Here is an 18,916-nt window from a genome sequence, read left to right as displayed (position 1 = left end):
CGAAAATTGTGGTTAATTGGGACGAAATGAGAAATTTGCTAGGGTTGGCACTACTTTTAATTTTATATATAGTTTTAATTTATTTATTTATTTAGTTGCACCAACAAAGTGATCATCAATAAAAAAAATTGAAAAACTGACAAAAGTACATGGCAGACATCACCTCAATTATAGGTGCAATCGACAGTGCTGATATTACTATCTGGGTTAAGAGATTAGGTGTGTCGGTTATTCCATGGATTAATCAGATGAATACCCCCACTCTGAACAAATATTAAATATTTTATTATGTATTACTTAGACATTTTTGTCCACCTTGAGATTTCATTGATCTTGTTACATGTCTCTGCAAAATCGACTTACTTATATTAAATTGCTTATCTATTTCAACTAAAGACTGATTCCCAATTTCGCTTCGAATAAACCAGATATTGTTATAACTCAAATCAAATCAAAAAAATTTTTATTCAACATAAATGAAAGTACATACTTGTTGAACGTCAAAAGAACTACCGCCAATTCACAAGAACTAGCCTCCGTCCTGAGAAGAATTGGCAAGAAACTCAGCGGGCATGTCTTTTTTTTTTAAATATAAAATTATTATTTATTTATTTTTTAATATTAGTTTTTTTTTAAATATGAATTTTTTACACTGAGTATTATAACGTAACAATTACTACAATATTGAAATGCCTGGAGCGAGCAACTCATTCCCACTTTGTGCAATCTTCTAGATAATCATTGACTTTATAGTAAGTGGTTACGCGCGGATTAGTAATGGGATGCTAATGAATTATTGGGATGGCGCCACCTTTGGAGTTTGTTAGTTACTAATTACCGCGACTATCCAAAGCGTGGTTCTACCCGATCGATCACGCTTTACCGCTAGCTGCCTAGATGGCGGCACTTGTATATTGTGTGGTGCTTGTGCTTACGAAAAGCTACGTGAGCTTCGTCACCCCCTCCCGCCGCCCGCGTGCATCCATCGCCGACACCCGCACAACAGTCACTGGCAAGGTCTACAGGTGAGTGCAAGTTCTTTTAATTTATTGCCATTTTATTGCTGCTTCCGTGTAATCATTCGCCCGCCCGCTCGCTTATGTGTATTTAATTTATATCTTTAGTTTGATTACTAGCTTTTGTTTACCGCTATATAGTTTTACCGCTCCGCTAAATATAAGTGACAAACATTTGTCACATACCGCTTAGGACGGCTATTTACACGCCTTTCTACAACCCCGCTTTATATGCTCCCGCCGCAGGAGGGCTATTTACACGCCCCCTTGCTACCCCATAGTTTGGTCCTGCGAGCCTGGATTAGATCCAGCTTAAATTTTAATTAGAATTAGAATTAATTTATGATTACCCCCATTCGCCATTTTGTTACAGTATTGTATTGTATGTAAAAGTTAATTACATTAATCGCTATTAGTAATAACTCGTAACCGCATATTGAATTATATTTATTAACTTAGTTCATTTAGTGTTATTTTTTAGTCAGTTATTTCATAACTTCATTATGGAAAATAGACAACTAAAGAAACTTATCGCGAAGAATAATTTAGTATTTGCACAAATTAATGATTTATATAATAAATCAAAAAATATTTCGGAGTTTGATTCGGAATTAATTGAAACTTTTCTTGCCGAATCAGAATCGATTGATGACATGCGTGTTAGATTTGAAAGCAATTTGGATGATATCAATGATTTAAATTTGAAGCAAAACCCCGAAGTTGAGCCTGAATACGCAGCTTTATCGTCTTTTGACACGTTATATAATTACGTAAGACGCGCTCGTAACAAAATTACAATTGGTAATTCGTCAAATGTAATGAGAACTACCGCCGCCATAAATGTAACATTGCCAACAATTTCACTTCCTTCCTTTGACGGACGCTCTCTTGAAGGATGGGAAACATTTTACCAGGCTTTTAAAGCTAACATTCACGATAACCCGCAACTGTCTGATGCGCAACGTGTGCAGTATTTAATGGGCAAATTAACACATAGTGCATTAAAGTTAACCGCTGGTATAATACCCACAGGTGAAACTTATAATATTATTTGGTCGAATCTAATTAGTAAATATCAGGATAAACGAGCTTTAGGATGTCATTATCTGAATAATATATTAGATTTAAAAAATTGTTCACCTACCGCAAATAGTTTAAATATGTTCATTGAAAAAATTTCATCTTCGATTGCCGCTTTAAAACAATTAAATTTACTTGATTTGACTGATTTTATTTTATTACAATGCTCACTGAGAAGGTTGGATCCTCAAACTTTACATTCGTTTGAAGCATCGGTTCGTGGTATTGAAATACCCACAACTGAAATGTTTATTAAATTCATACAGGATCAGATAAAAATATTAGAACGCTCTGCACCGAAGTGTAACATAGAGAAATCTAAAAATCACAAATCGTTTATTTCTAGTAGTTATAATGACCCAGTCCGCACTGAAAGGGTTAACAAACCGGTTTCGTTATCTACGTGCGATCTTTGCTCGAGCTCGCACCACACGCAGTTATATCGTTGTAATGAATTTAAAAATATGATTTCACCGCAAGCACGTTATGATTTTATTAAATCGCACAAGGGTTGCATCAATTGTTTAAGCTTATCGCATACATTAAAAGCATGTCAATCAAAGTTAACATGCAATAATTGTAAGAAATATCATCATACTTTGTTGTGTTTTGGTAATAAACGGGCGAATCGAAAAAGTAAAAGCGTACCCAGTCCATCGGATGACTACGCTGATATGGACAGGTAGGTCAGTCGGTCGCAGGTACATGGAATTCCGAGTGATGCCGCGCGGCCCGATTACGGTCGGTCCCAGGTTCAATCTCAACCTGTTGTTCAGAGTTACGATCATCATGATGCCGCTTCGAATACTTGTTTACACTCTAACAGAACGATACAACAACAAAATAATACGACCGCTACCACGTTGACTCACAGTTCGGAAATAAAATCGAATAGTAATATTTTATTATCAACCGCTCAAATATACGCTCACTCGAATAAAGGGGAACGTAAAATAGTTAGATCTTTAATAGATAATGGTTCCCAAAATAATTTAATAACTGTCAATTGTTGTAAATTACTTAAATTACCGATTATACCTTTAAATAATTCTTATATTAGAGGTATTGGATTAACCGCTCGCCCGATTCACGGATATGTTTATTTAAATATTGAATCTAGATTTTCTCCTAATAAATATTATATTCACGCTTTAGTAGTAGACTGTATTACAGATAAATTACCCGCTTATTTTATAAATTCCTCAAATATGAATCATATACGTAATTTACCGCTTGCCGATTCAAATTGGAACGTTCCAGGTGTGATTGATATGGTGTTAGGTGCTCAGTTATTTCCATATATATACTTAGGTAATCGTATAGATACTGGCTCACTAGCGCCACCTGCCGTAGAAACAACCTTCGGTTATGTTCTTATGGGTGACGTACCTGAAGTGAGTTACACCGGCATTATGAAACCGCAACATGATAATTTTTCTGTTATAAATGATAATAATACCTCTTTGTGACTATCTAGTACAGTTTATATTGATAATCCACCCGCTTTCGAAAATACTAAAATTAATTCTGCATTCACTTTAAATAAAACTTTTTCATCTATAACGCATAAAGACCTTGAGTCATTTTTACATAAATTTTGGGAATTAGAGGAGATTCCTCATGAGCGTCATCTTAGCCCTGAGGAAGCCGAGTGTGAAAACAAATATATTTCTACAATTACCCGCGATAATGATGGCCGATATACGGTTGAGTTACCATTTAGTAGAAATCCCGCTGACCTTGGCAAGTCTTATACTGTTGCTCACCGCCGTTTTCTTTCGCTCGAACGTAAGTTTGTTCAATTACCCTCACTCCGCGATGATTACGATATCGTTATACAGGATTACATTAGTAAAGGTTATTTAACTGAAATTAACGACACCGCTAAGGAAACCGATAACGGTTATTATATACCGCACCATGCAGTTATCCGCCCAAGCAAGACTACCACTAAACTACGTGTAGTTCTTGATGCTAGTGCTAAAACATCTAGTGGACTGTCACTTAATGACGTCTTGCATACTGGTCCAAATTTACAGGCAGACTTATTTTTGCTTTTACTACGCTTTCGTTTGTTCCCTGTGGCACTGTGCGCTGATGTGGAACAAATGTACTTACGCATTAGGGTGACCACAGACCACCATAAATATTTAAAAATATTGTACCGCTTTAAAAATGATAAACTTCGCATTTTCGCTTTTAACTGTCTGCCCTTTGGTTTAAAGTCATCACCTTATTTAGCAATGCGTACTATACGTCAATTAGCATCAGAAGAATGTTATCGTTATCCGGAAGCCGCTAGTGTAGCTGAGTCTCAATTATATATGGATGATCTCGTCACATCCCTACACGAAGATATTTCAGCTATCAAACTATCGAAACAACTAATTTCACTCTTTAAATCAGGAGGTTTTAATTTAACAAAATGGGCAAGTAACTCCACTGCCTTTCTTAATAGCCTTCCAGAAACGCACCGCTCTTCTGTAAGCTTCTCTGATGATGCTAATAATACCATGAAAGTTTTAGGCCTTGCGTGGCTTCCCGCTAATGACTCATTTTTTATGACGAGCTCAAACACTAATGAAAAGTGCACTAAAAGAACAATATTATCTTTAGCCGCACGCTTGTTCGACGTGCTTGGTTTAGTTGCTCCAGTTATACTGTTCGCTAAATTGCTTATTAAGGAACTCTGGAATTCTAAAATTGACTGGGATGATACACCTCCAGATACAATTATTTACCGCTACTCTTCACTTGTGAAAGAGCTTCCATTGCTTTCAACTATAGCAATACCGCGCCATATTGGAGTTTCCAAAGACTGTGAAGTAAATATTGTTGCATTTTGTGATGCAAGCTTGAACGCTTACGGTTGCGTTGTTTATTTACACATTACAGATCCCACAGGAAATATTACTTTAAGATTATTGTGCTCAAAATCAAAGGTTTCTCCGGTTAAGATAACTACATTAGCTCGCCTTGAGCTTTGTGCCGCTCTTGTTTTGTCAAAATTAGTTAAACTTATTTATAACGCTTATAATTCTTTACATCCTATCACCGCTATATACGCTTTCTCAGATTCTACAATTGCTCTTTCTTGGATTAAATCTTCCCCGCATAGATGGTCAATATTTGTAGGAAACCGCATCGCTCAAATTCAGGAGAATTTATCACCTGACCGCTTTTTTCATATTAATGGTAAGGAAAATCCTAGCGATTGTGTGTCACGAGGTCTTTTACCGTCACAAATTATTAATAACTCGCTTTGGTGGCAGGGTCCTTCTTGGGCCTGCTATCCTATTTCACAATGGCCTATTGAACCTTTTGTACCTTGTAAATCTGGAAGTGACATACCTGAAATGAAAAAATCTGTAACACTTACCGCTTTAACTGTTGTCGAAGATTCCCCAATATATCAACTTGGGTTGAGAATTTCGTCATGGTCAAAACTTCTTCGCTGTGTTGTTTATGTACTTCGATTTATAAGAAAATTACCGCGAAACAAGTTTGTAACCGCATTCGATTTAAATACTGCTGAGAAAGCTATTATTCGAGCTCTTCAAGCTAAATATTTTGGTCATGATATTGCCAGCATTAGAAAATTAGATTTACCTTCGAAAAATATTCGTAAACTTAGTCCATTTATTGACGAAGATGGAATTTTGCGTATTCAGGGTAGACTTTCGAGCTCTGATTTACCGTTTGAAACGCAACACCCCGCTTTATTGCCAAAACACGATCACATAATAAATATTATTGTTGATTATTTTCATAATACAAACTTGCACACCGGTCCGGACCTTTTGATGTCCATTATTCGTCAACGCTTTTGGATATTGTCCGCTAGAAACGTTATAAGAAAAAGAGTGCATATGTGTAAATCATGTTTTCGTGTATCACCTTCACACCCAACTCCCATGATGGCTGACCTTCCGTCAAGCCGTGTAATGGAGGCCAAAGCTTTCTGTCACACGGGAGTAGATTACGCGGGCCCATTTAAGATAACGCTTGTACGCAAACGTGGTCATCATTCACAAAAGGCTTACATTTGTCTGTTCGTATGCTTAACGACAAAGGCTGTACATATTGAGTTAGCCTCGGATTTGTCAACGGACTCATTTCTTGCCGCTTTCAAACGTTTTATATCTCGTCGAGGTCCAGTTTCTTTCATGTATTCAGATAATGGCACTAATTTTGTTGGCGCAAAGGCTCAGTTAGATGAAATGTACAAACTTCTAGTTTCAAATAATTTTATATCCGCATGGAATGATGAATTAACTAAATACCGAATCATTTGGAAGATGATCCCACCTCGGGCTCCACATTTTGGAGGTTTATGGGAATCAAACATTAAATCCGTTAAAACTCATTTAAATAGAGTAATAGGCGCACAAATTCTCACTTACGAAGAGATGTTAACTGTGTTGAATCAAATAGAATGTCTTATGAATTCCAGACCTTTATGTCTTTTATCCGCAGATCCCAACCCCGAAATTCTCACACCCGCACATTTTTTGATGTCCACTCCTTTGCAGTATTTACCCGCGTCTGAATTGTCCGCAAATCAGATGAGTCTAACTAATCGCAAAGCGTTGTTAGATAGTTTGGTTAATTCCTATTGGAGGAAATGGAGATTAGAGTACCTGCATACGTTGCAAGTCAGACAGAAGTGGTGTACATCAGATAACCCCGTGAAGGTTGGGACAGTAGTTCTTATTCATCAAGATGACATTCCACCGCTCCGCTGGCCACTTGGCGTTATACAAGAGGTGTATCCAGGTGCCGATAACATTATACGCGTTGCTTTGGTAAAAACGAAATCTGGATTTCTTAAACGTCCAGTTGTAAAATTATATCCGCTACCGCTAGAATAAATTAGAGTACCGCATGTCATCAACCGCTTCAACTCTACTCGTAAACATTCATGATGGCTTATTATTAATTAAAATTTGTTTCTTTTCAAATAACTTCCCGCTATTTAAGCTTTATGCTTCCTATCTTAGTATCTTTATATATTTGTTGAAAGTCCTGCGAACTTTCAAGGCGGGCAGGATGGTTACGCGCGGATTAGTAATGGGATGCTAATGAATTATTGGGATGGCGCCACCTTTGGAGTTTGTTAGTTACTAATTACCGCGACTATCCAAAGCGTGGTTCTACCCGATCGATCACGCTTTACCGCTAGCTGCCTAGATGGCGGCACTTGTATATTGTGTGGTGCTTGTGCTTACGAAAAGCTACGTGAGCTTCGTCACCCCCTCCCGCCGCCCGCGTGCATCCATCGCCGACACCCGCACAACAGTCACTGGCAAGGTCTACAGGTGAGTGCAAGTTCTTTTAATTTATTGCCATTTTATTGCTGCTTCCGTGTAATCATTCGCCCGCCCGCTCGCTTATGTGTATTTAATTTATATCTTTAGTTTGATTACTAGCTTTTGTTTACCGCTATATAGTTTTACCGCTCCGCTAAATATAAGTGACAAACATTTGTCACATACCGCTTAGGACGGCTATTTACACGCCTTTCTACAACCCCGCTTTATATGCTCCCGCCGCAGGAGGGCTATTTACACGCCCCCTTGCTACCCCAGTAAGCTTTATTGCACAGATGTTCTTTAATAGTTTTCTTAAACCTATGTATATGTAGGTTCTGAACATCTTGTGGGATTTTGTTGTACAGGCGCACAGACAAACACCAGAATGAATTTCGTATCTTATGTAACCTACTCATCGGCACAACAAGCTTGTGTTTGTTCCTAGTATTTCTATTATGTATGTCCGACATCTTAGGAAACTCCTCAATATGTTTACGAACATACATCAAATTTTCAAAAATGTACTGGGATGGCATAGTGAGAACTTTAATTTCTTTAAATTTCTCCCTTAGGGATTCCCTTGAGTGCATGTTATAAATAGCACGTATAGCTCTTTTCTGCAGAATAAATATCATTTCTACATCGGCCGCATTGCCCCATAGCAAAATGCCATAGGACATGACACTGTGGAAGTAACTAAAGTAAACTAAACGAGCCGTGTCCGCGTTTGTTAACATTCTAATTTTTTTTACTGCGTATGCTGCAGAGCTGAGCTTACTCGCCAATTTATGAATATGAGGTCCCCACTGCAGTTTGGAGTCCACTGTTATACCAAGAAATACGGCTGACTCAACAAGCTCCAATGATTCCTCAGAAACAATTACATCACTATCCACTTGTCTCACATTTAAAGATGGTTTAATACATTTTAAAGTAAATTTAATACATTTAGTTTTCTTACTATTCAATAATAGGTTATTGACACGGAACCAATGAACTACATAGACAACCCTACAAACCTGTACCTATTTATACTTAGGTCGTTTCCATTTCACGTATTCTCATCCCAATTGACCCCTTTTTCGTTGTTATTTGTACCAAAGACGTCCCCAATATCCCCAAAAACAACAGATTTTTACATGTATTTTTATTTAATCAAATACATTAAAACCAATTACAACTGAGACTTACCTTTAATATATATGCTGGTTCAAACACTAAATAACGTTTATAAATCATAGTCGTCTTCTATTATTATCAAATAAATAAAAGAGAGCAAAGTTTCTAGCACTAAAATAATTACCACCACAGGAAGTTAATTTGAAACGCGATTTTTTATAAGTTAGCAGCTATTATCATGCATATTCAGAGTTGTTTTGTGAACTTTCAACATTCTACTATTAAACTACAAAAAATGGAAGATTTTGCAACGAATATAAAACTTATATTGAGCGTCGAAAGATTTTCCCGGTTTTTTCCCGATTCGCCTCTCAATCCCTAATCGCCCCATTTTACCGGTATTTCATTTCATTAGGGCCATAGATTATACACTTAATATGATTAGGGCGTTGTGTTACACTGGGACGTCGAGTTTTCTTTTATTTTTTATTTATTGCTTAGATGGGTGGACGAGCTCACAGCCCACCCGGTGTTAAGTGGTTACTGGAGCCCATAGACATATTAAGTGTAATAAGGACTATCTATGGATAATACACTTAATGCTAGTGTGTTACTGGTTATGTTACTGTGGAACTTAGTTTGATTGTTGATGAACAACATGTCATGATTGATGCCGTAGCTTCAAAGACGGTGATTTCTATGTTTATGACCGTTCGCATGAAGGAACGCCTAAAATTGACATCAAAGAATGGACGATTTCGTGGATAGTCTCAGAAAATGAACACTTCTACCATCAAGGTATATTCTGCCAGAAACAGGAAAAATAAGATATAAATTGAATGATTCATCACTTTATTTTTTTAAATAAAGTTGCATTTTCATTAGATATCATTGAGAACTTAGTTGTGGATCGTAAACTATATTTAAAAATATAGAAGTTTATTAAAAGCCACATTTAGCTAGTTTTACATTTTATTGATATATAGATCAAAGTGGAAATCGTTTGTATGAGTCACATCCCTCACTAGTGTTTATTCATTTTTTGATGGCCTTTATTACACTACATAGCTCTTGGTGTTATGTAATTATATTTTGAAATTTAGTTATAACAAAACATGTATAAAATTATGTAACACAATATCTTAATTAACAGTATATAAAAAGATTTCAGTGTAGTCTTCCACATTAAAAAACAGTTCATTTTCTATGTTGTTACATTTACTAATAGTTAACCAGTCTTTAAATTCTTCAATTATGTTCAGAGCGAGTAATATACTTGCTATACTTCGATTTAGTAGGACAAAGCAACCTTTTTGTAAATTTGCTTTTAAGAAGTACCAAATTTCTTTGTGTTTTTCATTATCAACGAAGAAATCAACTGCGTTAAATATGACTATATCAGCAGTAGTTATAATATCTTTCTTGTCTAAAACATCAGAATGAATAACTTTTATGCGATTTCTGTTCATAGAAAACTGATCAATAATTTCCTCTTGAACATCACAACATTCTTTGTTCATTTCAATTCCCATAATAGTAGATACATTAGATAAATAGTAAGCCTGTAAACAGAATATTTGGTTATTCAGATTGTTTTGCAATATGTAATGACACAGTAACACAAGATCGACACAACATAAGAATCAAGTGGAGAAATTATTATAAGCAGAAGGAAACTATAATTTTTTTGCAACCCTGAGAAATGGTATATAGGTTATAAGGAAGATTCATTAGTATGAGACTAATATTGATTTTCATGTTATCTTGAAATTGCAAAAATGGGCTAAATGTTCTAGAGCTGACCATGACCCTGAAACATGAGGTTGGAGTTGCAATTGAATTAACTGAAGTGTCAGACTGCAGTAACACCAGAACTCGAGTCTGCTTCACAAGAGAACTCCACTTGACTACGACTTATAATACAACCAACCACACAAAATTTCTCAAATTTATAAACTTTATGGTCTTACATTTTATTACATAATTTTATTCTATGATTGTCATTTATGAACTGTTTGGTACATATTTTATTAAACATTTTTTATTAAGACCAAATCAAGTTTTTGAAAACACTATTCAGCAGTGATAAAACAGAAATATCAAAGTGCACTAACTCCATATAAAACACTTCCTAATCTTGATCCAATATCTATGAAAGTTTTGCCTTCTAAATCCTTAGGTAATACTACTTTGAAGATAAACATCATGACACTTTTAGACATTGAATGTGACACATAAATTAGTTCCTGAAAAAAAAATTTGTACATTAAAAACAATATAAGTGAAGGGTTGCTTAGCACTTAACAACAGTTGATCTCATTTTTCCATTTACACCTATATGAAAGGAATGATAAAATGAATCATGAAATATTTATATAATATAAAGAACTCTACACTATCTATCTTAGAAAACTAATACTCTAGAATTTGTTTTTTTATTGAATTTGGGTGTTTTAAGATCACTGCCCATGTGTTCTTAAGTGATAATAGACAATGTGAAAGCCATCACTTGCAGTGAAATACGACGTCTCAGTCACAATTATAGTATAATGGCTGTACCATCATTCAAAACAAAATTACACTCAACTTCATCTTGAATGGCTCCAATACATGTGGTAGTGAAACAATGAGACCAATTTAATGAACTTACTTTAATATTACGTGAGTTGCAATCTACACAATAATGCAATTGTATTTTTTTCTTTTGAGTCATTTCTTCAAATTCATCCTTATCATATAAAAACTCATCAACATGTATAGTGTTGGAATCTGTGCAATCTGCAAGATCACCAACTGTGGGGGGGCTTATTTTTTCAGAAGGCATCACAGCTTCAAAAGGTACTTTTTTCTTTATGGCATCCCCAATGTTTCTTAAAATCTCTTCTGATTTCATCAAAGATCTTTTCTCCTCTAAATCTAAAAATGTACATTTACAACATTTGTTTGGGCTTATCAAACTTTACAAAAGTTTAGTAATATAAAATTTTTTATTAAAAAATAAAAATGGTGCTGTTAGTTTTAATGATAAATGCATGGGTACAGTAATAGTCCAGACTTACACAATAAGTGGGACCAAGCTATAACCTTAAGTCAGGTTTGCTTAGATGTAAATACTTATAATACAATATATTGAATCTGGACCAGCTTAAGGAAAACAATAATTCAGTTAGATAGTAAAACAATACTTTTTATAAATAAAACAACATAAACATAGTTTTTTCATCTCAAACATCTCATATATTTTAACAATATCACCTGTAAAGTTTTTCTACTTTTCACACAAAATTTCCTCATTCATTGTCAGTAACTTTTTTGCTACCTGTGCTGTAGTAGAAACAATCAATTCATTGTAGTTGGTTCTTTTTTAAACTTGTGACCCCTTTTCAATTGAACTGAGGCCTTTTGTTAAGTTTGCAATAGTAACAAGTCAGTTAGTCTTATCTTCTTCATATTCAAGATTACTTTGTTTGTCAATCCATCAATTCTTGAATGTCATCACTATCGACCTCAAAATTGAATTGTTTGGCAATATCGACCAATTCTTCAATAATGCTCTCAATTTGTCCAGAATCTGAGATCGTCGTACGATATATTCGGACCCGTCATAAACGGAACACTATCAAAACGGAGTGAGAAAGCTAATACTGATCAAAAACAAATACCGCGTACTATATCCGAATTGATAGCGTAAGTCGGGCTGTTACTTAATATATCATTTTAATAAAAGTATTATTTAGCTATTATTAGTGACTAATTATCCCCATATTCCGCAGGACGGTATATTTACTGTCGATATATTCATACATTTCCGAAAGTTGTAAAAACTTTTGTAACTCTATACCTTTTTTATATGCTCGACTATTGATCCACTGTTCTATATTTATTAATTCATCATCATCAAGTTCAAGGAACATTTCCAGCAGGTTGTATTTAATGTTTCCTATGTTAATGTCTGACATCGTTTAATAATTAATAAATAATTTAAACGTTTAATAAATTTAACCTACAAATATATTAAGTGTTTAATCTATGCCTACAAATAAGATAAAATGACAAACTTCAAAAACATTTTAATTTATTAGCTATTTTGTGACCTGGTAACTAAGACCTTTAAGTCATGTCTTATTTTAATTTATATTCTTATTTTTCGAGACATTAATCAACTGAGCATTTCTCAAAATTGTTGACCGTAATTTTAAAAATCTTCTTAAAATATAATATGTATATTTAGGACATATGTTAAATACAGCAAGCTAAATCTAGGCCATGCGCAAAATGTGCGCGAAGGACACTGCACCCAGCCCGGACGGCGTCCATGGCCGGGTTTGGGCCTTGGCTCTTGGTGTCCTAGGGGACCGATCTTGAGGCTTTACAACTCCCGCCTCGAGTCGGGATGGTTTCCTTCGTCGTGGAGGTCGAGCAGACTCGTGCTGTTGAGAAAGGAGGGGTGTCCGGCGGATCCCGCCCAGAGCACCGTCCCATCGTATTGCTGGATGAGGTGGGCAAGCTGCTAGAACGCATTTTGGCAGCCCGCATCATCCTGCATCTGGTCAGGGTGGGACCCGACCTGTCGGCGGAGCAGTATAGCTTCCGAGAGGGCCGCTCAATGGTAGACGCGATCCTGCGCGTGCGGGCCCTCTCGGAGGAGGCCGTGTCCGGGGGTAGGGTGGCTTTGGCGGTGTCGTTCGATATCGCCAATGCGTTTAACACCCTGCCCTGGTCCGTGATATGGGGGGGGGGGGCGCTGGAACGACACGGAGTGCCCCCCTACCTTCGCCAGCTGGTGGGTTCTAGCCCAACGGGGTATTCTGTAGGATAACTAACTCTAACCGGTGTCAGCCTGCCGACTGAGAGGTCCGACGTCCCGAGGGGGAGGGGGATGGGAGAGATGTGCTCCGAACTAAACGCTTCGCTTTCCCCCCTTTGTCTTTTCATGAGTTCTGTCTCATACAAGATTTGGATGTTGGTTGTTGAGCGACAGGAGGTTTTAATCAGTTCAACTCTGACATACCCCGCCCGCCATCCCCAGTGAAGGGCGGAAGTCCGGCGATTTCCTCCTGAAGAAAGACGCAGACTGTATTATAAATTTATGTTTTTCTATTAGATCATAGATTAAACAACATCTTGAAAAGTTAAAATTGCGAAAAATATAATAAATTAAATTGTTTTAGCAGTACGGAGTATTTTTTGTTACCATTTGAATACTTTCCAATCAAAATGTTTAGTTTTCATCTATTTACTATTTTATTTATCATGAAATTCTTTTAAATGACTGATTATAGCGTTTCAATTTAAAGAAAAAGAAATATTTATCATAATTATCAGCATAATTTTGGGGCAGTAACAAAACAAGAAGCTTGGGTAACAAAATTGGAAATGTAAGGCTTAGCATACACACACTTGATAATATCATAAAATGAAAATAAAATAAGTAAAAATCAAAACAAAAATTAAAAATTTATTGCGAATATTATGCCAAAAACAAAACATTAAGGAAACAAAACTTATACCTTCTAATGAATCAGTTGAGTCTCCATTATATGGCAAAGGCATATACTACAACTAGTATGGCAACTTTGTGAGATGTGTACTTAGGTTGTAAAACTCCTTTTTTGTTACTCCTCGTTCCGGTTATACGTTACCACGCAAAAGTAATAAAAACAGAAGTAACGAAAGGACGGGTAAGAATTTCAATAAAATACATATTCTTTAAAACTCAATAGTTAAAACGGTATTTCAAATCAAATTGTAGTCCATAAAATTAACTATTCATTAATTTTAATAGAATATTAAGTATCTTGAACTTATCTTCACACAGGGTAACAAAATCCGGATCGAATTCGCCACAATGCAGAGGACAACGTTATGTCGCGGCTGTTGTCGCCACCGATATGATATCACAACAAAATGGCGATGAACTAAATTACCTAGTTTAAAAAATCTTTCGACATACAAATCGGTAGCAAAATCGGAATTCCATTTTATAATTTTATTAGGGACAATATTATTTTCCAAAAACTGATTAACTTACGACGTATTTCACTATATACTAAATAAAACATGTATTCAAATACTCCAAGTAGTGGTTTAAGACTAACATATATTCAGTTTCTTAGAATGTAATGAAATAAATGAGTTCAAAATCACTGCGGTCTCAATGGGACAACTTATTTTCCATAGTACGAAAATGTTGGTTTTTAGATTATTAATTATTTATTGTAGTTAGTGTGGTTTATGTATTGTTTTGATATTTTCTCTGTTAATTTAGTAATATCAATGATAATATAAAAAAATAATCAAAGAACAAAGTATGGAGATATCAACATTGCAGCTATGGTCAAAAAAATTTGAGAAATGCTCAACTGCGATGGAATTAAATGAAATGAGATGAGATATCATGCACTTTCACAGATATTATACAGTTAATAAACCACCGCTATTACACATTTAAACCTGAAGAAACACGAAATAGACAAAATAAAACAAATCACACAACTTCACTCCTCGTGGTCCCGCCAAAAAGTCCCTCCTACACATAGAATTAGAAGGTACTTATATGTCTCCATGCTACTACATAAATTTTTTTAAGGGATTTTATGACATGGTAACTGAGACCTTTAAGTCATGTCTTATTTTAATTTATATTCATATTTTTATGAAAAATGATATTATGGAGTGAAATGAAATGAAGACGATTAATTTGAGACATTAATCAACTGGGATGAAATTAAATGAAATGAAATGAGATGATATGGGATGAAATATAATCTCAGTAAAATAGTGGTCATTTACTAAGATTTTTTCAGTGGACTTTTTGGAGGATCCCGAGAAGTTACGTCCAGCGGCTTTGTTTCATTTTTCCACATTTGTGCACTTTCACAGATATTAAACAGTTAATAAACCACCATTATTACACATTTAAACCCGAAGAAACACTAAATAGACAAAATAAAACAAATCACACAACTTCACTCCTCGCGTTCCCGCCAAAAAGTCCCATCCCTACATCATTCACACATACTATACCATAGATTATACACATAATATTTGTACTATACCTCCTATCCATAAATTCTTCATATCATCTCATTACATTTCATTTCATTTCGTTACATTTCGTTTTCATTTCCTTTCATTTCGATTTCATTTCATGCCATGTTTCACATTAACTTCATTTCATTTCATATTATTATTTTCAAAAAGTTTTCGTTAAAATTAAAATAAGACTTGACTTAAAGGTCTTAGTTACCAGGTCATAAAATCCCTTAAAAAATTGCTTCAAAAAGATTGCCTTACGTACACAGATTAAACACATAATATTTGAGACTTACGTACCGGTAAAATGGGGCGATTAGGGATTGAGAGGCGAATCGGGAAAAAACCGGGAAAATCTTTCGACGCTCAATATAAGTTTTATATTCGTTGCAAAATCTTCCATTTTTTGTAGTTTAATAGTAGAATGTTGAAAGTTCACAAAACAACTCTGAATATGCATGATAATAGCTGCTAACTTATAAAAAATCGCGTTTCAAATTAACTTCCTGTGGTGGTAATTATTTTAGTGCTAGAAACTTTGCTCTCTTTTATTTATTTGATAATAATAGAAGACGACTATGATTTATAAACGTTATTTAGTGTTTGAACCAGCATATATATTAAAGGTAAGTCTCAGTTGTAATTGGTTTTAATGTATTTGATTAAATAAAAATACATGTAAAAATCTGTTGTTTTTGGGGATATTGGGGACGTCTTTGGTACAAATAACAACGAAAAAGGGGTCAATTGGGATGAGAATACGTGAAATGGAAACGACCTAAGTATAAATAGGTACAGGTTTGTAGGGTTGTCTATGTAGTTCATTGGTTCCGTGTCAATAACCTATTATTGAATAGTAAGAAAACTAAATGTATTAAATTTACTTTAAAATGTATTAAACCATCTTTAAATGTGAGACAAGTGGATAGTGATGTAATTGTTTCTGAGGAATCATTGGAGCTTGTTGAGTCAGCCGTATTTCTTGGTATAACAGTGGACTCCAAACTGCAGTGGGGACCTCATATTCATAAATTGGCGAGTAAGCTCAGCTCTGCAGCATACGCAGTAAAAAAAATTAGAATGTTAACAAACGCGGACACGGCTCGTTTAGTTTACTTTAGTTACTTCCACAGTGTCATGTCCTATGGCATTTTGCTATGGGGCAATGCGGCCGATGTAGAAATGATATTTATTCTGCAGAAAAGAGCTATACGTGCTATTTATAACATGCACTCAAGGGAATCCCTAAGGGAGAAATTTAAAGAAATTAAAGTTCTCACTATGCCATCCCAGTACATTTTTGAAAATTTGATGTATGTTCGTAAACATATTGAGGAGTTTCCTAAGATGTCGGACATACATAATAGAAATACTAGGAACAAACACAAGCTTGTTGTGCCGATGAGTAGGTTACATAAGATACGGAATTCATTCTGGTGTTTGTCTGTGCGCCTGTACAACAAAATCCCACAAGATGTTCAGAACCTACATATACATAGGTTTAAGAAAACTATTAAAGAACATCTGTGCAATAAAGCTTACTATAAAGTCAATGATTATCTAGAAGATTGCACAAAGTGGGAATGAGTTGCTCGCTCCAGGCATTTCAATATTGTAGTAATTGTTACGTTATAATACTCAGTGTAAAAAATTCATATTTAAAAAAAAGCTAATATTAAAAAATAAATAAATAATAATTTTATATTTAAAAAAAAAAGACATGCCCGCTGAGTTTCTTGCCAATTCTTCTCAGGACGGAGGCTAGTTCTTGTGAATTGGCGGTAGTTCTTTTGACGTTCAACAAGTATGTACTTTCATTTATGTTGAATAAAAAATTTTTTGATTTGATTTGAGTTATAACAATATCTGGTTTATTCGAAGCGAAATTGGGAATAAGTCTTTAGTTGAAATAGATAAGCAATTTAATATAAGTAAGTCGATTTTGCAGAGACATGTAACAAGATCAATGAAATCTCAAGGTGGACAAAAATGTCTAAGTAATACATAATAAAATATTTAATATTTGTTCAGAGTGGGGGTATTCATCTGATTAATCCATGGAATAACCGACACACCTAATCTCTTAACCCAGATAGTAATATCAGCACTGTCGATTGCACCTATAATTGAGGTGATGTCTGCCATGTACTTTTGTCAGTTTTTCAATTTTTTTTATTGATGATCACTTTGTTGGTGCAACTAAATAAATAAATAAATTAAAACTATATATAAAATTAAAAGTAGTGCCAACCCTAGCAAATTTCTCATTTCGTCCCAATTAACCACAATTTTCGGGTAAATAGGGATTACACCTATTTTTGCATTTTTTGCTTAAACTGGAATGCTAGTTGCATAATTTTAAATTAGACAACAAAGATGCCCCCAAGACTCAATCATTTTGATCCTGATATAGCATTATATACATCAACAACTACCTTAAAATTGCTCATAAAGTTGGAATTTGTCCCTAATCGCCCCATTTTACGGTATGTGCATCGGTACTAGACGTGCGCTAATCATGTTCGGAACTGGATTGAACATGACATCGTTCTTTTGAGTGTCGGAACTAGTTCCAGTAAACATGTTCGCGGAACTGTTTAGTTCCACGAACATGTTAAGGCTAGTAGCTGTTTGTAGTTTGTAGCTGTTTAGTTCCGCGGACATATTAAGTCTAGTAGCTGTTTGAAGCTGTTTAGTTCCGCGGACATGTTAAGTCTAGTAGCTGTTTGTAGTATAGCGAATCACGTATTAAGTTATTATTTATTACACAATATTTTTCAAAAAAGGTATTAAAAATACAATTTTTTAAAAGCACTATATAAAAATAGATTGCCGCTTATGGCAATTATTATTGTAATTATTATTTTGTAAGGTTTTTAGTTTTAGGTTCATTGTTACAGCTGGTTGCATAATTTATTAATGTACTCTAATTACTTTGTCATAATTTCAACTACTCTACTACTTTCATTATTTTTCAATGTATTGTACGATGCACCGGAAACTATAACCTATCAGTTGTTAATTAAAATACCACGTTATTCTGATATACAACTTAAATTGAGCTCGTTGTAGCCTTACAACCTTTTTCCCATAACCGAGATACCGAATAGCGAAAGTGGTGAATGTTTTAAAATTCTCTAATTTTGAATTATGATTTTCTAAGAAATGGTCTACAAACACTTAAGGTTAAGTGCTCGTAGGAATGATGCATGGTCAAGGTCAAAATCCATAGCAAAACATTTTAATTTATTCAACTATCGACTGTAACACGTAGGTCGTAGAGCATCACTTCAATATTAATAAAAATGTAATATGAAAGAGCTCCACACGCAGTTTCATGCACTCGCTCCATCT

The 18,916-nt window shown here is 35.0% G+C and overlaps 2 protein-coding genes and 2 long non-coding RNA genes across 6 annotated transcripts; 2 read left to right on the top strand and 2 right to left on the bottom strand.

The window, feature by feature from the left end:
* The first annotated feature begins 1,669 nt into the window (after positions 1 to 1,669).
* On the top strand, positions 1,670 to 9,295 carry LOC149500976 (uncharacterized). Its single transcript, XM_089734951.1, has 3 exons — positions 1,670 to 2,048; positions 3,705 to 6,901; positions 9,134 to 9,295. The coding sequence occupies exons 1-3, from the start codon at positions 1,670 to 1,672 to the stop codon at positions 9,293 to 9,295; spliced, it is 3,738 nt and encodes a 1,245-aa protein (XP_089591077.1).
* A 67-nt stretch (positions 9,296 to 9,362) lies between these two features.
* Positions 9,363 to 12,568, bottom strand: LOC149500975 (uncharacterized). 3 transcript variants are annotated; one of them, XM_089734635.1, is made up of 4 exons: positions 12,369 to 12,568; positions 11,178 to 11,443; positions 10,642 to 10,773; positions 9,363 to 10,089 (listed from the first exon to the last, which is right to left on the bottom strand). In XM_089734635.1, the coding sequence occupies exons 1-4, from the start codon at positions 12,484 to 12,486 to the stop codon at positions 9,670 to 9,672; spliced, it is 936 nt and encodes a 311-aa protein (XP_089590761.1). In that variant the 5' UTR covers positions 12,487 to 12,568; the 3' UTR covers positions 9,363 to 9,669. The 3 variants fall into 3 exon arrangements, with proteins under 3 accessions (XP_089590761.1, XP_089590762.1, XP_089590763.1); XM_089734636.1 differs by having other exon boundaries at positions 11,783 to 12,490; XM_089734637.1 differs by having other exon boundaries at positions 11,847 to 12,490.
* Positions 12,569 to 14,111: 1,543 nt separating this feature from the next.
* Positions 14,112 to 14,671, top strand: LOC149500974 (uncharacterized). Its single transcript, XR_016324571.1, has 2 exons — positions 14,112 to 14,208; positions 14,346 to 14,671. It is a non-coding gene; the product is annotated as an uncharacterized LOC149500974 (long non-coding RNA).
* On the bottom strand, positions 14,345 to 16,378 carry LOC149500973 (uncharacterized). Its single transcript, XR_016324570.1, has 2 exons — positions 15,408 to 16,378; positions 14,345 to 15,372 (listed from the first exon to the last, which is right to left on the bottom strand). It is a non-coding gene; the product is annotated as an uncharacterized LOC149500973 (long non-coding RNA).
* Between the last annotated feature and the right edge of the window lie 2,538 nt (positions 16,379 to 18,916).

Source organism: Bombyx mandarina, chromosome 18, assembly GCF_030267445.1.
Source record: "Bombyx mandarina strain Sakado chromosome 18, ASM3026744v2".
Classification (NCBI taxonomy): Eukaryota; Metazoa; Arthropoda; class Insecta; order Lepidoptera; family Bombycidae; genus Bombyx; species Bombyx mandarina.
This window is presented reverse-complemented; position numbering and strand designations above follow the sequence as displayed.

Coding starts and splice junctions, on each gene's coding strand:
- LOC149500975 (XM_089734635.1), bottom strand. CDS start 12,486: ATGTCAGACATTAACATAGGAAACATTAAATACAACCTGCTGGAAATG. Junction 11,444..12,368: donor TAGTCGAGCATATAAAAAAG/GTATAGAGTTAC, acceptor GTACATTTTTAG/ATTTAGAGGAGAAAAGATCT. Junction 10,774..11,177: donor GCAACTCACGTAATATTAAA/GTAAGTTCATTA, acceptor TTTTTTTTTCAG/GAACTAATTTATGTGTCACA.
- LOC149500976 (XM_089734951.1), top strand. CDS start 1,670: ATGCGTGTTAGATTTGAAAGCAATTTGGATGATATCAATGATTTAAAT. Junction 2,049..3,704: donor CGCTGGTATAATACCCACAG/GTGAAACTTATA, acceptor TTTGGGAATTAG/AGGAGATTCCTCATGAGCGT. Junction 6,902..9,133: donor ACATTATACGCGTTGCTTTG/GTAAAAACGAAA, acceptor ACTTAATGCTAG/TGTGTTACTGGTTATGTTAC.